The following is a 19,647-nucleotide window of genomic DNA, read 5'->3' on the forward strand; positions in this document are numbered from 1 at the left end:
TGACGCTGTAGGGGAGAGAGCAGTGCGTTAAGGATTGGTAACTGACACAGTTACACATACCATGGATGAGATTTTATCTTTTATGCTACAAAAAGAGGGTATTGCGGAAGAAACAAGACGCATATACCAGATGTCCATCTAAGCAGTAATGCATATACGTCCCTGGCAAATCATTTTAAAAATAAAAATCATATATTAAAGCACGTGTTTGTACACGATTTTTTCCCGTTAATACATGGGCGGATCCAGTGAAAAAAGTAGTTTTTATGGAAGAATTAATCAAAATTGCCCGCTGAACTTTTTAATGTGACATTAGAGACATCGTGAACAAGTAATCTTAAAATGGCCGACAATTTGAATATCAGTGCGTTGCTGTTTTAAATATTTCTCATTAACAGTAAATCAATTTCCTCTATCATGTCTGTCGGGTTCATTTCATATCTCTATGTTCATATTCAAATCGCAAACTGCCATGCCGTTTCGTCCTCCTTGTCAAATTTTCCAATTAAAAGAATGGTTTATAATTTACATGCTAAATCTCTTGAATTACTTACACCAGTATTTTAATAGGTTGCTAGCATACGTAGTCTAGGAATGGTTGAAAAGCAATCAGCAGCCTCATTACGTTTCGATTAAATAATATATTGACATTGTTTGTCATGAAAAAAAGGCCATACTGGTCTTTTTGTGAGTGTTGTCATAAAATAAAACACTTACCGTATGATAATTTCGGTAAATATCTATGTCTATGGACCTGACCAACATGATACTCTCCTCGGCCTATCACCTGCGCCAGGCCCATTAACTTGGATATACATCTCATCATCATAATAATAACATCTTAAAATATCAATTTGTTTTAAATGTAGAGTGATGGCGTAATACAACAAATGTGGTAGTCAGAAATAATATTACAAATGGAAACTTTAAGAGATATACGTTCTGTATATAACATGTACGTATTGATAAATTAATAAATCATTTATCAACTTATTTTGCATATCATCATCAAATTATAAATTCAATACTGCTAATACCGTGTGAGAGTTTTACATAAAAAGTGTGGGTGTTTTCATTTTTATAAAGGTCACCATTATCAGTTGTTATCACTACAAAATCAAAAATAAAGCAATGGTGGAATATTATGCTAGTCACTTACATTTAAGGGTTCAGACGAAAATACGTCCAAGAAGTAGTATCTTTAAAGCAAATGTTGACGTTTGTCAACTGGTCGTATTTTCAGTAAAGAACTAAGCTATACGATACGTATAAAACGGAACACTGCTGCTAAAGGTGTACTGTTGAGTAGGTACGGTGTTCTTTATCTCGTGTCTAAAGCTGTAATATTTTAGAAGTTCTTACATAAAGCGATGTTAGTTTTTGGTTTGGACAGCTCTTGTGTGTATCTTAGTTAATGATGACGTTGCATTCTTCGTTTTCCCAAAGTGTATCTTACTTAACTACCATGGTTTTTCAGTTGTATAAAAGGAAAATATGGTGGATAGATGGCTTTAAATTTCGACGTCAAAATTGCAAGCCAGTGGTACGTTAGAAGCTATATATCAATATGATGCTATAAAAATACTCGATACTCAATACTACGATATTCTGTCTTCTTTGAAATATATTATATAGAGCTACTATTGTTTAATCATTGTTAAGAAAACGTATTTTCTTCCTTATCTAAAACTGAAAAATTGCTTTCACGCTGATCTTACTGGTTTCCACTTATGAAAATTCCTGCCCTTTAGACTTTTTCTGTATGTAATAGACATTCGTTACTAAAATGTCAAGTGCTATTGCTGTAATTATTTTTTTTATGGCAGCATTTAATCGCATTTCACATATCATTTAACTCCGATTAACATTTGGAGATGTTGTGACGTGATATATATAAGATTTTACGGACATAATATAGCAAAGTTCCTACGCGTCATAAGATTGGACAATGTGTAGCAAAGCACTGTTTGTCGTCTCCATTCACCTGTTGCTGTTGTTTTGTGATGTGGAGTCATGCTGTTTCGATCCTCCATCTGACAGTAAGTTCTTTTAATTACAAACTACACATTTTATCTTCCGTTTACGTTCCTATTAATTCAGAAACTAACAATTGAGAGGACCTTGACTTTCATCTATCTATGAGAGTTGTACTATGACGGTTTGGCAGTTGTGGCAACTTGTATCTCTTGACTAAAGGAGTAACTAACGGTTTTGCGTTTATGACTTCTAACCCCAAGCAAAGACATATAAAATACAATTTTATAGCTTTTTGCTCCAAGTTAAATAAAGACTTTTTCGGTTTGGCAGAGGTCACGGCTAATATCTCCGGCAGAGGTCGTGATTTCTATTCAGTGGCTAAGCGAGCTGGCAGAGGTTTTGATTTCTTTCTTTTGACGGTTTGGCAGAAATCTCGATTTCTATCACCTGGTTAAGTTGGCAGAGGTTATGGTTTCTATCACCTGGCTGAGGATTTTGACGGTTTGGCAAAAGAAAAAACCTGCGAAGTCGTTTACCTCTTATATGAAACTCTATCCCTTTTTACTGAAAAATATGGAAGCTAGGAGCTCTAACCGCCGTCATATTATTGTTGCCGTAATCGCATTTTATCCGTATCAAACAAATATATTTTAACACTACTATTATATCATATTTCATCAAAACAAGACTTTATTGAGATTAAATGTAACAGATTGATGTGTAGAACACTTAACAGTTACTACCTAAAGAATCTTCAAAGTGAATGTGTTAGAGATTTAATCCTATTGCAATGTGTTTTACTAGTTCTCATTCGTGTTTGATATAACACTGTAATACCTTTTATTACTAGAAATTCATTTTGACGCGATCTTTCAATTCACACTTTTTTTTTCAGTGCGCAAGTTAATTGTTTTTACAGCAGTGCAGTTATGTAATGAAATAGTAGTTCACGTTAAGCAATCAAATAGTAGTTCGCGCTATGTAGCGAAACAGGTATTCACGTTATGAAATCAAACAATAGTTTACGTTAAGTAATCAAACAGCAGTTCATGTTATGAAATAAAACATCAATACATATTACGTAAACTAACTGCAATACTGAGGAGAGGCATTAATAGGCGATGTATTGAGCTCCTTTTTCAAGAAAAGAAAAGATAAACCTTTAAATGTTGCATCAGACGTAAATGAACACGGCTTACATAAAAGATAATTAAAACATATGCCATTGTATTAGATCAACTATCAATATGATTATTCAATTACGAATTCCAAATATATGGAAAGTAGGAAATATGAAATATAGTTTGAAGGAAAAGAACATAACTTGCTCTTTTATTTTCAGATGAGTGTGAATACGAGGGATGGGTATTTGCACCGGGAGCCTCGTTTAAAGCTCCAGCTCCACACTGTGAAGATTGTACATGCACGGCTGGTATTTTAAGTTGCGACGGGTAAGCTAGTGGACACCATATTTATCAGATTTCAAGAGTTTCTGACCTTAATTCTATAGTAGTAAAAAAAGTAAATATCAAGGTGCAATCAATTGCTATTAACAGAATTCAATGGATCATTTATATCCATATGAATTTGAAGACTCATGCTGGAAAACACTGCTGCAGTAATATTCCGTTGTAAAACAATCATTGACTCTTTGTTAGCTCGAAATTTCGATAAATATTTTGCCGGTTAGGTTGTTTATGACCATAGGCAGAGCACTTTAAATTGCTTTAAAGCTAAGATTGGGTTACAGACTTATAAATTTTGTTTTACAAAAATGTTGTCGATATGAAGAACTTAAACCTACTCAAGATATCTAAAAACAAGATAAAAAGGATCACAGAATTCTTATCACAGAATAGTAAAACTTATGGAAAGCCAGTGTGCCATACATGGAAAGCCAGTGCGCCATACATGGAAAGCCAGTGCGCCATACCAAATGCCGCTTGCCAGAAGATATATGTTTAATACCATATGCTAATTGCCAAAGAAACCATGCAGGATATATTCAGCTTGGCTAAATATACTACTTAGTATGTAAAACTGCAGTCATAATTTTAAAACTGTCATTTGTAACAAAATCCAGCATTTTAGAGGCGTGAGGTATTCATATTGTGTTAACATGTATATTTTATGTGAATAGTATTTCAAAGTTACGCACATTTGTGTTTATTTTATGTATTAGAATTTGATGGATACATCCTGCTAATGATTATTGGACTGTAGGTACATAAAAAGGTTTGGTCCTATATTCACATGACCGTTAGAACATGCCACTACGTTTAATCAGACGTATCAAATACTGACGGTTATCTCCATTTTACCATAAACGTTAGATATGATTTATGTACATATTGCTACATTAATTCAAAAATATTATTGTATTGGCCTAATATATGTCACTGTCAATTTGAAACTAAAATCTTGTATATCTCATATTTTTCATGCAAATCATTTATAATTACTATCATGGAAATACAAAAAAAGTAGTTATTTTGTGGCGCATATTGCACGGCTATCGTAATGTTTAGTAGTATATTTCAAAATGTGTAGTCTTTTTTTAGATTTATGTTTTTTTTTATTTGTCTTTATTTGGTACCTTTAAGAGTCTGGTTATTCAGCATTTTTCAATGTTCGGCATCGTTTAGCAGTTTTAAGCAATTAAGTTGGGCATTTAATGCTGTTTCATATGGAAGGCTGGTGATACGAGTCAAATCAATCAAATTATATCATTCCAATCGTATATCTGACCATTATTTAGTGCAGAGTTTTGAAAATACTTTCCGTTTGTAGATATGGTAAGAAAGCTGGTGTACCCAGTATAGCAGGATGTGTGCTATTGGATGATGACAGCACGTGCGACTTGCAATTTGTTGACAGCACGGACGAAACTCGACCCTGTGGGAACGGAAACGACGTCTGAAAAACGAATAATTCAGTTTGAAAAACCTCTGTGAATTATGAAATAAAACATCTGAAACTCATTTGTAAGTTTTGTACCAAAACCACTGTTTTTATATAATTATAATGCCAAAGGCCTTAACTATATGTTTGAGGTTAGAGTATTAGACTTATGCTGTCGATGCAAACCAAACCGATTACGACCAATCACTAGCGTCACAAAGTAAAGGTTTATTTTTTGTGTAATAACAAATTATGCACTTTCGCGCTTGCGTAGAGACAACATTCACTTCCCACAAAATTGTGAATAGGACCCGACTCTACCTTTGTTCTCCAGCTAATATCAGTGCCATGAAATAGGCTTTGAACAAAATTGTCCCAGTTTGAAATTAATTGCCACTTCAAGACTATCTAGAAGTTAAACAATATGTGCAAAAAATAGCTGTCCCATTCAACAAAGAGGTGGGCGTGTTTAAAGAAATTATGTAGAAAAAATGGATAGATAAGTCTAAATAAAATTGTATATTTTGCCTGGCATGTTATTTTATGGGAAAAAACTCACATATTAATGGTCATCTCAATTATTTGGTATATGACAGTCATTTTAAAATGGAAGCCTTTGGAAAAGTCAATATCTATGCCTGTCCATTTGCGTTCGTGTTATGAATGAGATCGGTATCTGGAACTAAATTTAGGGAGGCACGACGAGACACGGTCCGAGGATTAGGAACATATAGTCGATTCTTTTTGTCCTGGCAGAGCTAATGGCCTTACTGTAGGTGATTGTAGAGATTTTTATCATGTAAGGATCCGTTTGACACTTTAAAATCTGCTTATTTACACTTGTTTTCAGGTAGCAATAAACCCTAGTAACAACTTAAGTACAAGTATTTTGTTTTAAACTTGAGTTTGTAATCCCGAGGCCTGTTCACAAAATTTTCTAATTTTTTTTTATCGTACGAACTTCTTACGCGTTCCATATGATAAAAACGCAGTTTCACAAATCTTCTGAAATTTGCGACAGTCGTACGAAGTTGTGAATCTAAGAAAACGTTTACGAAGTTAAAATAGTCACACGGACTTCTTTAATGTAATCAAATATCAATGAAATGCAGAACATGTTTTGTTTTGATTTTTTTCATTATTCAAGGACTCTTTAAATTGAAGAATAAAAATACCCCATCATATTTGTACGTTATCAGTCTATCAGTATTAACTTCCTGGCAAGAAACTGTCAAAAACCGATTACCGTACACACTTATTCCATTCAACTATGTTCAAAATTCAACTAACAGCAGATTTGCAAGTCAGCCTTCAAGTCTCAATTAAACCAATTTTTTTTCGAAATTAAAGCGGTAAGTATTTAATTTAATGCATTTCAATTATTAAAAATTACAAAAACATAATTCTAGAAATTTTGTAATGAGATTGTCACGAATGAAAAAAAACGTGTACCCATAACAAACAAGTGATAGATTTCTATTGAAAAGCGATTGTACAACGTAGTTTTCTTTCACATGACTCTATAAAAACGAATTGTATATACATGAGTGTGACAAAAATTTCGCAAATATGTTAGTATGCGGATACGCAAAATAATTTCTGCTACATAATGGCACATTCAAGCACGACCCGATTTATTTCGTTATTAAACAGAGAAGACAGTAGTAAAAGCAAAACATATGACGTCATCTCGTTTATCATTAGCATATAATGACCTTAAGACATAAGGTATATTACTCATACATGTATTTATAGCGTAATGGCTTAAAAATTAATTGTAATCGGTCAACTAGGTTATTCCATCAATAAACGATGAAAACTACGTTCAGCGTTTCTAATCTCGAATATGTACCGTACCGATAGTCACGTAATGTTTCGCACCATATTCGAATAAACCCTATATAGTAATGTTTATCCTTGGCATATAACGATCTTAAGGCATAAGGTTTATTACTTAGACACGTATTTGTAGCATATACCTTCGGACAATAATAATTACTATATTCCCCGTGACAATATTAATTACCATATTTTCTTCATTATTGAATCATAAACTATATTCAAAAAATGTCGCACGGTCCCATAATGAGTAATCTATTCTTTTAAAACGACATCGGATATTTCATATTAAAATAACATTTAATAATCCAGCAGTACGTTTCACTCGTAAAAACGACTGGCCACTAAACATCAAGCACGTGCCAATGCCCATTAAAAGGTTTCCACACGTTCATCAAATTTTGCTGTATCAATTTGATCTCACTAGTTATTAATGACAAATCGTTTATTTTTAGCAAATTAGTCATTTAACTGATATTTAGCGAAATAATTTTTCGGGTCATAACCCCGCTCGGGTGCAACACTTTTAAATCTATATGATTTTTTCATTAGAATTCATTCGATTAAAGACTAGACATGTATTTGATTTGGGAGCTAACAAAATTTCCAAACGAATACTGAACATTTTATTAATCTTGACTCTGTCTAAAGTTACAACAAAAGAAACTGCGTACAGCCTATTTTAAAAGTAACGTTTGTCGTTTAGACACTAGTGGAATTTAAATACAAGACGTTGTGTGGTTTCTTACAGTTTACTTCAATCTGTTGCTTTCGTTTGACTGCGGAAGTACATCATATATAAGTGACGTCAAGGACGTCATACATAATAATATGATAAACCGCGCCACGTAAACGTGACGCCAAGATTAGCGCGTCAACATGATAACATGTATACTTACATGACACTCCGGGGCCGGAAAGTAAAATATCAGAGTAAATTACAAGACAATCATTATGTATCAAATTGCACTCTTGAATGAAAATTACTAAGTCTTGTTAAATGAATCACGCGTTTGAAACCATTCTACGGAATGTCATTATAATTTGTCTTTCACAGTCTGAATATATCTCTAGTAACAGAAATTGTCTCAATTATCACCTAATTCTAAACACAGTTTCTCTTATCACTGAAATTTGAACACAGTCTCTAGTCTCTATTACCAACGAAATCTGAACGCAGTCTATTCAATCAGCTCAAGCGGATAAAGTTTTGCTATAGGTCTGGTGATGATGCCCTTTCTAGATTTGACTCGTGCTGCACGTGTACGTCCGTCTGCTCCAGTAACAACGTCATCAATAACACCTAAGGACCACCTGCTTCTGGGTAATGTGTCGTCGTGAATCTGGACTACGTCAACAATTCGAATCAGATCGCCTTCGCCTCCTAAATGTTTGTGGAACTCTCTTAACGATGTAAGGTACTCGTGCTTCCACCGGGACCAAAAATGTTCAATTGTAGCAGACTTAAAACGGTATAGCTTGTCTGCTTTATCACGTGACATATCGTCTGCTTCCGGTTCTTCTCGGTCGTCTGGATAGATAGGTGTTGTGATTCTTCGTTTGTATAGTAAGTGTGAGGGCGTCAAGGGTTCGTCGTCTGCTGGATCTGTTGATGAATGGGTCAGCGGCCGATCGTTAATTATACACTCGACTTCGGTAATGAGCGTCTGTAGGGTTTCTAAGTTGATTAACGCCTTTCCAAGGACCTTCTTCAGACTGGTCTTGGTGAGTACAATGAGTCTTTCCCACCAACCGCCATACCACGGAGCGTGTTGAGGGATGAACTTCCAGGTAATGCCATGTGGGTTCAAAACTTCTTCTTTCATAATCTTGGCCGTAGCTATAAATGTCAATGCGTTGTCGGACATGAATACTTTTGGTGTGGATTGCCTGCTGATAAATCTGCAAACAGCTAGTATAAAGGATTCTGTCTTCATATCCGTGACTATTTCCAGGTGTACGGCTCGAGTGTTTGCGCAGGTAAACAGGCAGATGTATACTTTCAGCAATCTTCCGTCTGTAGCTTTCACGGTAAGTGCTCCTGTGAAATCAATGCCGGTTACAGTAAACGGAGTTGCGTGTTTGAGTCTGTCACTGGGTAGAGGGGGTGGATCTGGTACTCGGTAAGGCTTTGCCGTCACTTTACGGCACGTGACGCACGTGCGGATGATGGTTCTCACACGTTGACGTATACTGGGAATCCAAAAACGTTGACGTAAGTATGTGACTGTACTCTCTAAGCCTGCGTGAAGTTGTGTTTCGTGAGCGTCTGTGTTTCCTCAGGTAATGGTGCGTTGGCAATACGTCCTCCACAGCGTAGTATTTTGTCTATGTCAAGGTACAGGTCTAGTTGTCGCACTAATGCAGGTTTAATGCATCTAGAATTGGTCTTCTTCATGTAATCTAATACATCTGGAAACCTCACGTACTCTGTATGTTTTATTAAGGTCCTTGCTGCTGTGTCGAGTTCATGTGGATGTAGATCTCCGCCATATTTCTTCTGCTTCTTACACTGGTCTACAAATCGAAAAATGTATGCACACACTCTTAGAACCTTTTGGTAGGAGCTGAATCTCTGTAAGTCTAATATGTGTAGAATACCCGGAACGAATGGGGTTTCTTTTACAAGGACGACAGTATCTTCACCTTGTCTGTTATCATTTACGTGTATCTGTGATATGGTACTCTTCACTGGAAAACTGGCTGTGTTTGTCAGCCAATCCGGACCATGGAACCATAACCTGTTGTCATGGAACTTGTCATATGATAGACCACGTGACAGTATATCTGCGGGGTTGGTATCTGTAGAGCAGTATCTCCACTCGTATGTTTTCGTCAGTTCATGTATTTCTTGTACTCTGTTGGATACAAATATGGGTTGTTTTTTGATGTTGAAATCCACTGTAGAGCAATCTGACTGTCGCTCCACAGGTAAACTCTCTGACACTCTGTACTGGTGATAATATGGTGGCACAGTCTGGCTCCCAGGACAGCTGCACAAAGCTCGAGTTTCGGGATGGTTAACTGCTTAATGGGTGCTACTCTGTTCTTGGCCATAACAAGTGTGCTGTGACTTCCGGAAACAAGGTACGCGCATGCGCCGTATGCTTTCACACTTGCGTCGCAGAAAATGTGAAGATTTTTTTCTGTAGGAGAATCATCTGGGAAATAACAGCGTGGGAACTTCATGTCGATGGCTTTTTTAACGTCTGCTCTTATGCTGCACCACTCTTTAATTATGTCGTCTGGTAAAAGCTCGTCCCACTCTAACTTGCGTTGCCATAATGATTGCATCAGAACTTTACTTCTCACTGTGACGGGGTTCAATAATCCAAGCGGATCGAATATGGATGATGATTCCTTCAAGATATCTCTTTTCGTCAGTAAGTCGTCATTCTGCATGGACAATGTACGTTGCGGTATATACAAGACATCTGTTTCAGGATTCCAACGCATACCTAGTGCTTTGATTTCTTTGTCTTTGTCATCTATTCCGCCGGCTTTAAATTTGGTACGTAATGCTTCACTATTAGAACTCCACGATCGTAGGTTGAAAGACGCTTGCTTGAATATTTGTCGGCTGCTTTCGAAGAAATCATGTAACTTCTGCTCATCTTGGACGCTGGTAAGTATATTATCTACGTATAAGCGACTCTTGATAAGATCAGTAAGTTCGCATTGGTGTCTCTCTAGGTGCTTTAGAATCGTCGCATTCAGTATAAATGGAGAGCAAGTTGCTCCGAAAAGAACGGACTTGAATCTATATGTCTTTAGAGTGCTGGCTGGATCGTCTGGGTCTGTCAACCAGTAAAATCTTGTGACGTCACGGTCGTCTGCGTGTAGTCCAACATTCAAAAACGCTTTCTCTATGTCTGTGCAAATGGCGTATTTGTCGTATCTGAATCTAATTAAAATTGTAGTAAGATCAGTGAGGTGAGGAGGGGTGTTCATCAAACAGTCGTTCAGGCTCGAAAATTCACGTCCGGATCTGCAGCTACAATCATAGACGATGCGAATTGGAGTTGTTGCTGAGTCCTTTTTTACATGGTGGTGAGGAATGTAATGTAACTTTCTTGTCGTGCATATCTGGTTGGCTGGTACCTCTTCTATAAATCCTCGTTGTTCTTGCTCTCTGATTATCTCCCCATACGTGTGTAGTAGTTTAGGTTCTTTCCTCAATCGGTTGATTACATTTTCAGTTCTGCGCCGGCTGATCAATTCATTGGTCGGTAATGTATCGTGTTCTTCTCTCCAAGGTAACTTTGCTATGTATTTACCGTCGTTGTAGGTAACGCACGTATCTTGGTAATGTGTCAAGTACTGTTCATATTCCTGTTTCTTGGTTACTGGTTCGACTCCCATGGATTCGATTTTCCAAAACTTTTCTAAGTCAACCTCTTCTTTGTTATGCAGCGTGAACACATTCATCATGGATACGGGTGTCGGCGTAATGTTTCTAAATGTGGGAACATTGAGAGGTCCTGACAAAAGATAGCCGAGTTTTGACTGTATGGCTGTAGGTCCGTTGCCACGAATAACCTCGTCTTGCACTATAGTCCAATAAAAATCTGCACCAACTAAAATCTCTATGTTAAAGTCATCACTTGTATGCACCGGATGTGCTAGTTTTAGTCCCTTTAAATATGGCAGTTCTCTAACTTGGTTTGTGTACGTTGCTAACGGCACGGAAATCTCGGGCACGATTAACACTTTAACTGGTATATCTTCATGGGTCGACTCTAAATAGATATCAAGATGACGTAGTCGTCGTTCTTTGTCGCCAAATCCTGAGAGTGATAATGTTTCTTGTCCAGTCGGTTTTATTTCAAGCTTTCTAGCCATGCTTTCCGTAATAAAAGAACTCTGGGAACCTTCGTCGAAGAGTATATTGGCGGGAAATGATATGCTGGTAGACTTCACTGCCGAAACGGCTGTTTTCAACAAAACTGGTCCAGTAGAAATCGTCTGCGTAGAGTGCAAAACTGCTGAATCAGTTTCCTTTACGTTGCATTGTTGGTTGGTAGGTGTTTCAGTCGATGTAGACTCACTTCCGGTACAAATACTTGTATGGTGTCGTTTGGAGGACTTCTTACATTTGAATCTGGATCTGCAGTCTGACAGTTTATGAGCACCGAGGCAGTTAAAACACAACTTATTCTTTTTCACTATGTCCATTCTCTCTTTATAATCTGTAACTTTTTTTGCATTCTAAGCTTGAATGATGTCCTTTACAATATACACATTTCTTCTCTGTATAACTCTTTGGTTTTCGCTGTGTAGTGGAATTGCTTTTCTCCGTTTTGTGGGAATCGGACTTCTTGAGAAATGTGGAGGTCGTGGCTGGGACGTCATATTGTTTTACGTACGGGGCTCCGGCATCCAGAATAGTAATCTCGGATAGTAAACTACTCAAAAGTTCGGGTAAGCGCCACGACTGTGACCCGTGCGCACGTGTCATATTCTGTCTGACGTCGGAAGGTAGTTTCTGCAACATCACTGGAGTAAGCAGGGAACCATACGTGGATTCTGATTGGTTTAACGATTCTAGCGCTCTGATGTAGGTTTCTGTTGTGTCGTAGAATCTGCGTAAACTCGAAACTGTGTGCGTAGGTGCGGGGACTTCTAGTAAAGCCGTCATGTATGATTGTATGATAATATCTTTCTGTCCATAACGTTCATGAAGTAGGGAAATAGCTTTCTCGTAATTAGAATTAGTGAGCGAGAAACCAGCTATCATCTGTAATGCCTCATTTCTAAGAGAAGTCTTCAGGTAAGTAAACTTCTGTACTCCGCTCAGCGATGCATTATTGTGAATTGCACATTCGTACGAGTCCCAAAAGGACTGCCATTCTAAAATATCACCGTCAAACTTAGGAAGCTCGAGTTTAGGTAATCTGTGATATACTGAGCCGTAACTCGGGTTGGCCGTGGATGCATGCCCTTGTATGCTGTAAGAATAGTTATTTTCGCGTTGTGTTCTGTTTTCTGTGCCTTCTGGGATCAGAATAGGAAAAACTTGTGAATTTGCATTGAGATTAGAAAATTTGACTTGCCTGAATTTGCTCACTCGTTGAATTCTATTTCTCAACTCGTACACATAATCTTCTTGGTCCAAAATTTCATGTTCAATCTCCTCAGCATTCTCTTCCGGGATAGAGTTCACAATTTGTTCGTGTATGTCCGTTATAATTTGGAGTTTGCCTTTCAGGGTATCCTCAATGGTTTGGAGCTCGTCAAAATTCGTTCCCTCTAAATCAATAGTTTCAAATTTGGTAAAAACTCGCGTCACTGCTCCTTTCTGTCCTTTAAGCACTGCCCGTAATCGTGTTGCCATTGTCACGGCACCAAAATGTCGTTTAGACACTAGTGGAATTTAAATACAAGACGTTGTGTGGTTTCTTACAGTTTACTTCAATCTGTTGCTTTCGTTTGACTGCGGAAGTACATCATATATAAGTGACGTCAAGGACGTCATACATAATAATATGATAAACCGCGCCACGTAAACGTGACGCCAAGATTAGCGCGTCAACATGATAACATGTATACTTACATGACAACGTTATTTCCTTATACCAGTAAATGTACATTTAATAATGAAACGAACATTAACAAGTGGTCAGCTCTCTTCAACAGCTACGTTATAACGCAAGTACTTTAAATTGATCAATTCAAAATGTCAAGAACATTAATGATACACGAAAAATTCATAAATATTTTTATTGCACGCTACCTTAAAAAGAAGCGGTATTATGTCTAAGCGCGCTGTGTCAGTCATTCTAAGACCCAAAGTAATTATTAACTATAGTGTCAAGTAATTGAATTTAAATGAATCATAAGCTAGTCCGATATTATAACGCTGTATTTATTTGACTCGCGCGTTAATGAAATTATTTCGGACGACGTATAACCGCCCCAGTGTATAAATAGTGATAAAGGACAGCTTTGCTATAAATTATTTCGATTCTAATATGTTCTTTATTTTAAATTGTATATCAAATATGATGGAACTGTTTCTTTGCGCAAACAAGGCGCCAATAGTAGGTCTTTGTTTATACACGCCAGGGCCGGAAATGGTAATACGTCTTGCGGCAAAATTCAGTTCGGGCGACAGATGATTACGGCGAGCAGTCAGTAAGGTAGATGAAAAGAATGCGTAGAATAAAGAAAAAATGGAACCGAAACAGCCTCCAGTATCAAAACGTAGGACCTCTGTTTGCTTTTCCATCGACTGACGTTCACGCGTTTCACATTCTAGATGAAGTATGTGTCGCCGGCGTTATTTGCTTGGATGATTATAGTTAAACCGCTACCACCGGACGGATTCCTTTTCCCAGTGTCAAAACCATAGCCTCTTTTACCAGGTTCTGAATATCAAGAATATACTGTCTGCTCAATTAACTTTCTTTCTGAATGCGAAAACTACCGCCAGTAACTGGACCTTTTTCCCATTGGAGTCGTTTACACTACTGTGCTACAAAGTTGTGTCCAGGTTTATTCTAAATTAAACGGCCGGTATTCCCAAGATTTCAGTCCAAATTTAAATATTCGTGCATTCAAGTCATGTGAAAGAGTGTTTAGGGCAATGGTCATAGCATGTAATGTAGCACATACAAGGAAATAATAGCCAATGCATATGGGTTATGGGCAGTGTGAATACATCATTTAATGTGACTACACGTAATCAGAAAATATGTTATAATATATGGGTCCAATTGCACCATATCAGTATGCTGTTTTGCAGAATAAAGATGCCAATTTTGGCTCATGAACAGACTCAATCAAATCGAGCTAATATTCCTTTTGGGTGCATTCTTTGCTTCCAAATGATCATTTTACTGATTTTATCATAATAATTTGTGCTTCTTAACTGCGTAAAGTGAATGATTTTAACAGCAAAACGTGGGTTCGAGCCTAAGTTGGGCCGTCGAAATTATTCATGTGAGAAAGGCATCATGCTTGTTTACCGAAGGTCGGTGGTTCTACCAAGGTGCCCACCCGTTATCAAATCATGCCCTGAGGGGCACCCAGGGTCTTCGTCCACAACCGGAAGCTTGGAAGTCACCAAACGACGTTTAATTGTGTTGGCTTAACGATAAAGCCAACAAAAACGAATAAAGCTGAAACGTAATGAATCTCTTCAGCATGTTGAGTATCTAAAAGGTACTATTGTGAAAAGCTCTAGAAAACGTTTGATCCAAACTCCATTCTGTTTTTGTTTTGTGTTCTGATTAGTCGTGAACAATACAATTATTCCATTTATGTAAATCTCTCTCTCTCTCTCTCTCTCTCTCTCTCTCTAACATTTCACTTTCCTTTCTTATGTTACTCAATTTTACAATGGACAAGGTAAGACAATTTGAGTTTGATGGTCATATTCTTCTCTGGACGATTTTTCATATATCTTCGCAACTTCAGATAGTCATAAAGCGATCACTGCAATACTGAATTCGTCAATTCAACCTCTTTCTGTTTCCTTCTAATAGTTGAGTAAAACAGAATAAAGAAATCATATATTTTCTTGAAACAATATCTGAGTAACACTTTAAGATAAAAATGTCATTATCACATTTATAGTGGGGCCTCCATGACCGAGTGGTTAGGGTCATTGACTTCAAATCACTTGCCCATCATCGATGTGGGTTCGAGCCGCCTCTCTCGGGACATTGAAATCTTCATATGAGGAAGCCATCCAGCCGGCTTATGGAAGGCCGGTGGTTCTACCAAGGTGCCCGCTCGTGATGAAATAATGCACGGAGGGGCACCTGGGATCTTCCTCCACCATCAAAGCTGGAAGGTCGCCATATGACCTATAATTGTGTCGGTGCGACGTTAACCCCAACAAAATAAATATCAGATTTATAAATTTTACTTGATGTCTCAAAAACAAGGACAAAGATAGGATATGAATAGCCGCTTTACATAAACGCCGTCTCCCGAAATAGAAACCCTACTTCAGTGTATGTATGGATGTGTAGTTATTGATATCTACACAAAAAAACCCACAAATAGTCAACAAGAGCAAAACAATGAACACAATGCGGAACCACCTTGTAATGGTCAGTGACAAAAAAACCCTCTTGAGCCCCACGTCTTAATCTCCTCCATGTTCCAAAGATACATGACAGTGTACCCGCCTAGAAATTGTAATAAAAAGAAACGAAATGATAAAATGCTCGTGTACATACGTACATAAAAGAAATCCTCGTGAAACAAACATACATGTGATCAATACCGTGGAAGAAAGCACAGCAGGAGCAAAAAAAAACCCCAAAAAACAACATTTAGGACATGATTGTGGTGAAGAACGACCTCACGTTGTAACTACATGGAATGTTTGTTTCATATGAAGTGCTAAGTTATGTTAGCTTGGTGTCCTTCAAAGAAGGACTAAAGTAAGATGCAAGAAGTTTGAATCACCACTTTAGCTTTCCCTATGTATAACGGTTTATCCCACATCTAGGAGTAAATCATTATAGTTTTTTTGAATTACTCTTATAAGTCGTGGTACTGCAAACAAGTGCGTGCAATCTGTACATTGTATATTTTATTATTTAAATTTAAAGTGATTTCGTGCCCGAGAACAAACAATTAATTTTGCATTTTTTTGACGTGATTTCTTCTGTTTTTGAACATATTCTACAAATGTCACTACCCTTCGTTGAAATAGGACATACCAATTAATATCTAAAATGAAACGTATATAATATTTGATGCACCGACGAAGAAAAACTTATTCTCAGGACATCTTTCTACTCAATAAGGTACTAGGCAAGTCACGCATGTGTTGATTGATATACAGATACAATATTCAGTTTAAGAGCTTGAGATTAAACTATTTATTTTGCACAATACGTCACTGTACTTTCCGCAGGTTTGGCTCCGCACAATTATGTCATTCGTAGTCATTTGCGCATGCTCCCTAGTCTGTTATATAAACCGAGCGCATGTGGGACACTTTCTTTTACTGCAGATTCTTGGAGACGTAAAGTAATCAACTCCGGTCAGAAAATCTTCGGAAAAAAGACTTTGAATTTTACAAGTTTTATAAGGTAGAATTTTATACTATTTTGTTGCTTATTTTATAGTTATTTCAGAGAAACGTCATCTTGCACAATTCCTGCAAATTTATATTTAATTTCCCAGTAACTGGCTCATGAAGCGACCGCGTGTCGATCATGCTGCTGGCTGCATGCATTATGTTTGCACAATATCAATCAGCGCTAATGATGTAAGCGCAAATGATACGTCATTTTGCCAAATTCTTGCGCTATATAAATCTGGCTTAATTCAATGGTTTAGGATCTATGCAGATGCGAAGTTTCCCATTGGCTTTCTTGACAACTACTAAACTCGAAACCAAGTCTGCTGGTGTATCGACTTTCGCAATTATTCCCCTTTTTTCAAGTTGATTTAGCTCTCGTTTCAATTTTTCTTTCATAGCTACCGGTACTCTGCGTACAGGCATTTTCACAGGTTTGACTGTATCATCTATTTCCAAATGTAAGTGGATTTCAAACTGACCTTTACCTTCAAATACTGACGCAAATTTTGTTTCAATTTCATCCATGGTTAATTAAGGTGAAGTACGGGACAAATGTTGTGATATTGTATCTTAATTAAATTTATTTTCTGAATTGCTTGTGAACCTAACAACGGTGTGCTGTCATTCTCAATTACGACAAATTTCACCTTGTAGCGTTTCCTAGTTTTTGGATTTTTTCAGCAGTAATACGCACGTTCCGCAGGATTTCATTTTTGATTTATTGTACATAAATAAAGTTGTCTGTGTGTGTTCTAATAGTTCATCCGGTACATACGATCTAGAAATAATATTTGCTGTTACGCCACTGTCTAACTGAAACTTGACAGTTTTCTGTTGATTAACGAGCAGCATGTTTTCAAATATTTTAGCTTTAACTTTTCCGCTGGAATTGACTGTCAAAACTTCATCATCACTTTCAGACTTCGGCTGTATGTCAAACTGTTTCACATGCAACCTTTGAAATTTTGTTATTGAACGACACTCTGAAGCGTAGTGATTAAATTTTCCACATTTTTGACATCTGATCTCATAAGCGGGTCAATTTCCTGCAGCACAAAATTTCCCACAATATTTACACTTCGATTTCCTCGCTGAAGATTTATTACGATCTGCTGTAGGTTTCCGTTTAGGTTTTACGACCTGAATATCCTCCTGAATAGATGCATCTTTGTTCAATGACTGTATGTTCGTAGACGACGCTTCCGGAGCTCGGCACATCTCTATACATTTTCCAAAGGTAATTTATCTTCCTGTAATCTATTGTCTCGTATTCCCAATACTAATCTGTCCTTGATCAATTAATTTTCTAACGCTCCGTACTTACATGTTGTAGACAACTTCCTCACTTTCGTCAAATAGCTGTCAAAAGTTTCTGACTCACTTTGTGAAGATGTGTGAAAAACATATCGCTCATATGTCATATATGTTTTTCCGACACAGAAAGTTTCAAACTTATTCAAAACAATATCGATATCATCCTTTTGTGAGTCGTCTACAAAATCCAACTCATCAAAGACATCCATCGCGTCTGGTCCTATGCACGTAAGAAATGTAGCTGTTCTTAAGTCCTTCGATTTATGTATAAGTCCGGCTGCTTTCTCATAGTTAGTCCAAGAGCGTTTGAACTTTTTCCAATTAGTAGCGACATTACCGTCCATATCCAGTTTCTGTGGAAAGGGTATCAGCGAAGGCACAGCCATAGAGCTATGAGACGGTGCGTCTGCAGCCGCCGGTACTTCCTCATTAGCGCTCATGGTTAATTACTTAATTCATTGCTGAGATAAGTAATATTAGTCCCCTGAATCGGATGTTTAATTTAGCATTGTCTCATCAGCATGTATTTAGTCCATTTACATTTGACACCATGTTTAAAGAGTTAATCTTCGCATTATATGATTAACAACAAACATCGTCTATATGAAAATAGATTTACTCAAGCCGCTCGCATACACTAAATTGACTCATGTATTACGTACGACATACAAAGCATCATGGGAAGGTTATCAATTACTGTTACAATGATTACCATTTATTGTCTCTTTTTAATTGTCTGGTGCTGCAGAAATTGATGTAAGCATCCTTCAAATGATTATTAAGATGTCGATACATAAAAAGCTTTGGTCCAATATCCCCATCGCTATACATATCCCCCTAAAATTTAAGACTGTGACAAATTCAAAAATTTGGTACTACCTTTTGCTATTCAGCTTTTGGTAATAAGTTCTAAGTATGATATTTAGCCGGTGGAATGCAATCATTGTTTAGTCATACAAGTCGGGCCAATCAAATTACATCTCCGACGATCGTTATTAAATTCAGAGTTATGAAAATACTTAAATACTTTCCATTTGTAGATATGGTAAGAAAGCTGGTGTGGCCAGTATACAAGGATGTGTGCTTGTGGACGATGACAGCACTTGCGAAATGCAATTTGTTGACAGTATGGACGAAACTCAACCTTGTGCCGCATGGGAACAGAAACGAGGTGTGAAAAACGAATGATTCTGTATGAAAAACCTCTGTTCGCTATGGAATAAAATATTCTAAATTCACTTGCATGTTGTTTTGTTTTACAAAACATTGTCTTTATATACAATGCTAAAGGCTTTAGCCACTTGTTTGAGATTTAAGCATTTGAAATGTGCTGCCGATACAAACCAAACCGATTACAACCAATCATTAGTGTCACAAGGTCAAAATGTTACGCATTTGAATGTTCGAAGACAGCATTCACTCAAACAATATTCTGAATTGAACCTGACCAAGTCCTTATTCTGTAAATAATATCAGTGCCATGAAAACGCCTTCATAGGAATATTTTTCCAGTTTGAAATGACCATTTTAAACATATCGAAAAGTTAGACTGTATATATAAAACAAGAGCC

At 37.1% G+C, this 19,647-nt stretch overlaps 1 protein-coding gene across 2 annotated transcripts; it reads left to right on the forward strand.

Moving 5' to 3' along the window:
• Positions 1-1,929: 1,929 nt before the first annotated feature.
• LOC123556412 (uncharacterized) lies at positions 1,930-19,314 on the forward strand. Of its 2 annotated transcripts, none has more exons than XM_053542623.1 (3): positions 1,930-2,039; positions 3,320-3,428; positions 19,117-19,314. In XM_053542623.1, the coding sequence occupies exons 1-3, from the start codon at positions 1,949-1,951 to the stop codon at positions 19,262-19,264; spliced, it is 348 nt and encodes a 115-aa protein (XP_053398598.1). In that variant the 5' UTR covers positions 1,930-1,948; the 3' UTR covers positions 19,265-19,314. The 2 variants fall into 2 exon arrangements, with proteins under 2 accessions (XP_053398598.1, XP_053398599.1); XM_053542624.1 differs by lacking the exon at positions 19,117-19,314 and adding an exon at positions 4,768-4,918.
• Positions 19,315-19,647: the final 333 nt, after the last annotated feature.

The sequence above is a fragment of the Mercenaria mercenaria genome, chromosome 5 (genome assembly GCF_021730395.1).
Source record: "Mercenaria mercenaria strain notata chromosome 5, MADL_Memer_1, whole genome shotgun sequence".
Taxonomy (NCBI): Eukaryota; Metazoa; Mollusca; class Bivalvia; order Venerida; family Veneridae; genus Mercenaria; species Mercenaria mercenaria.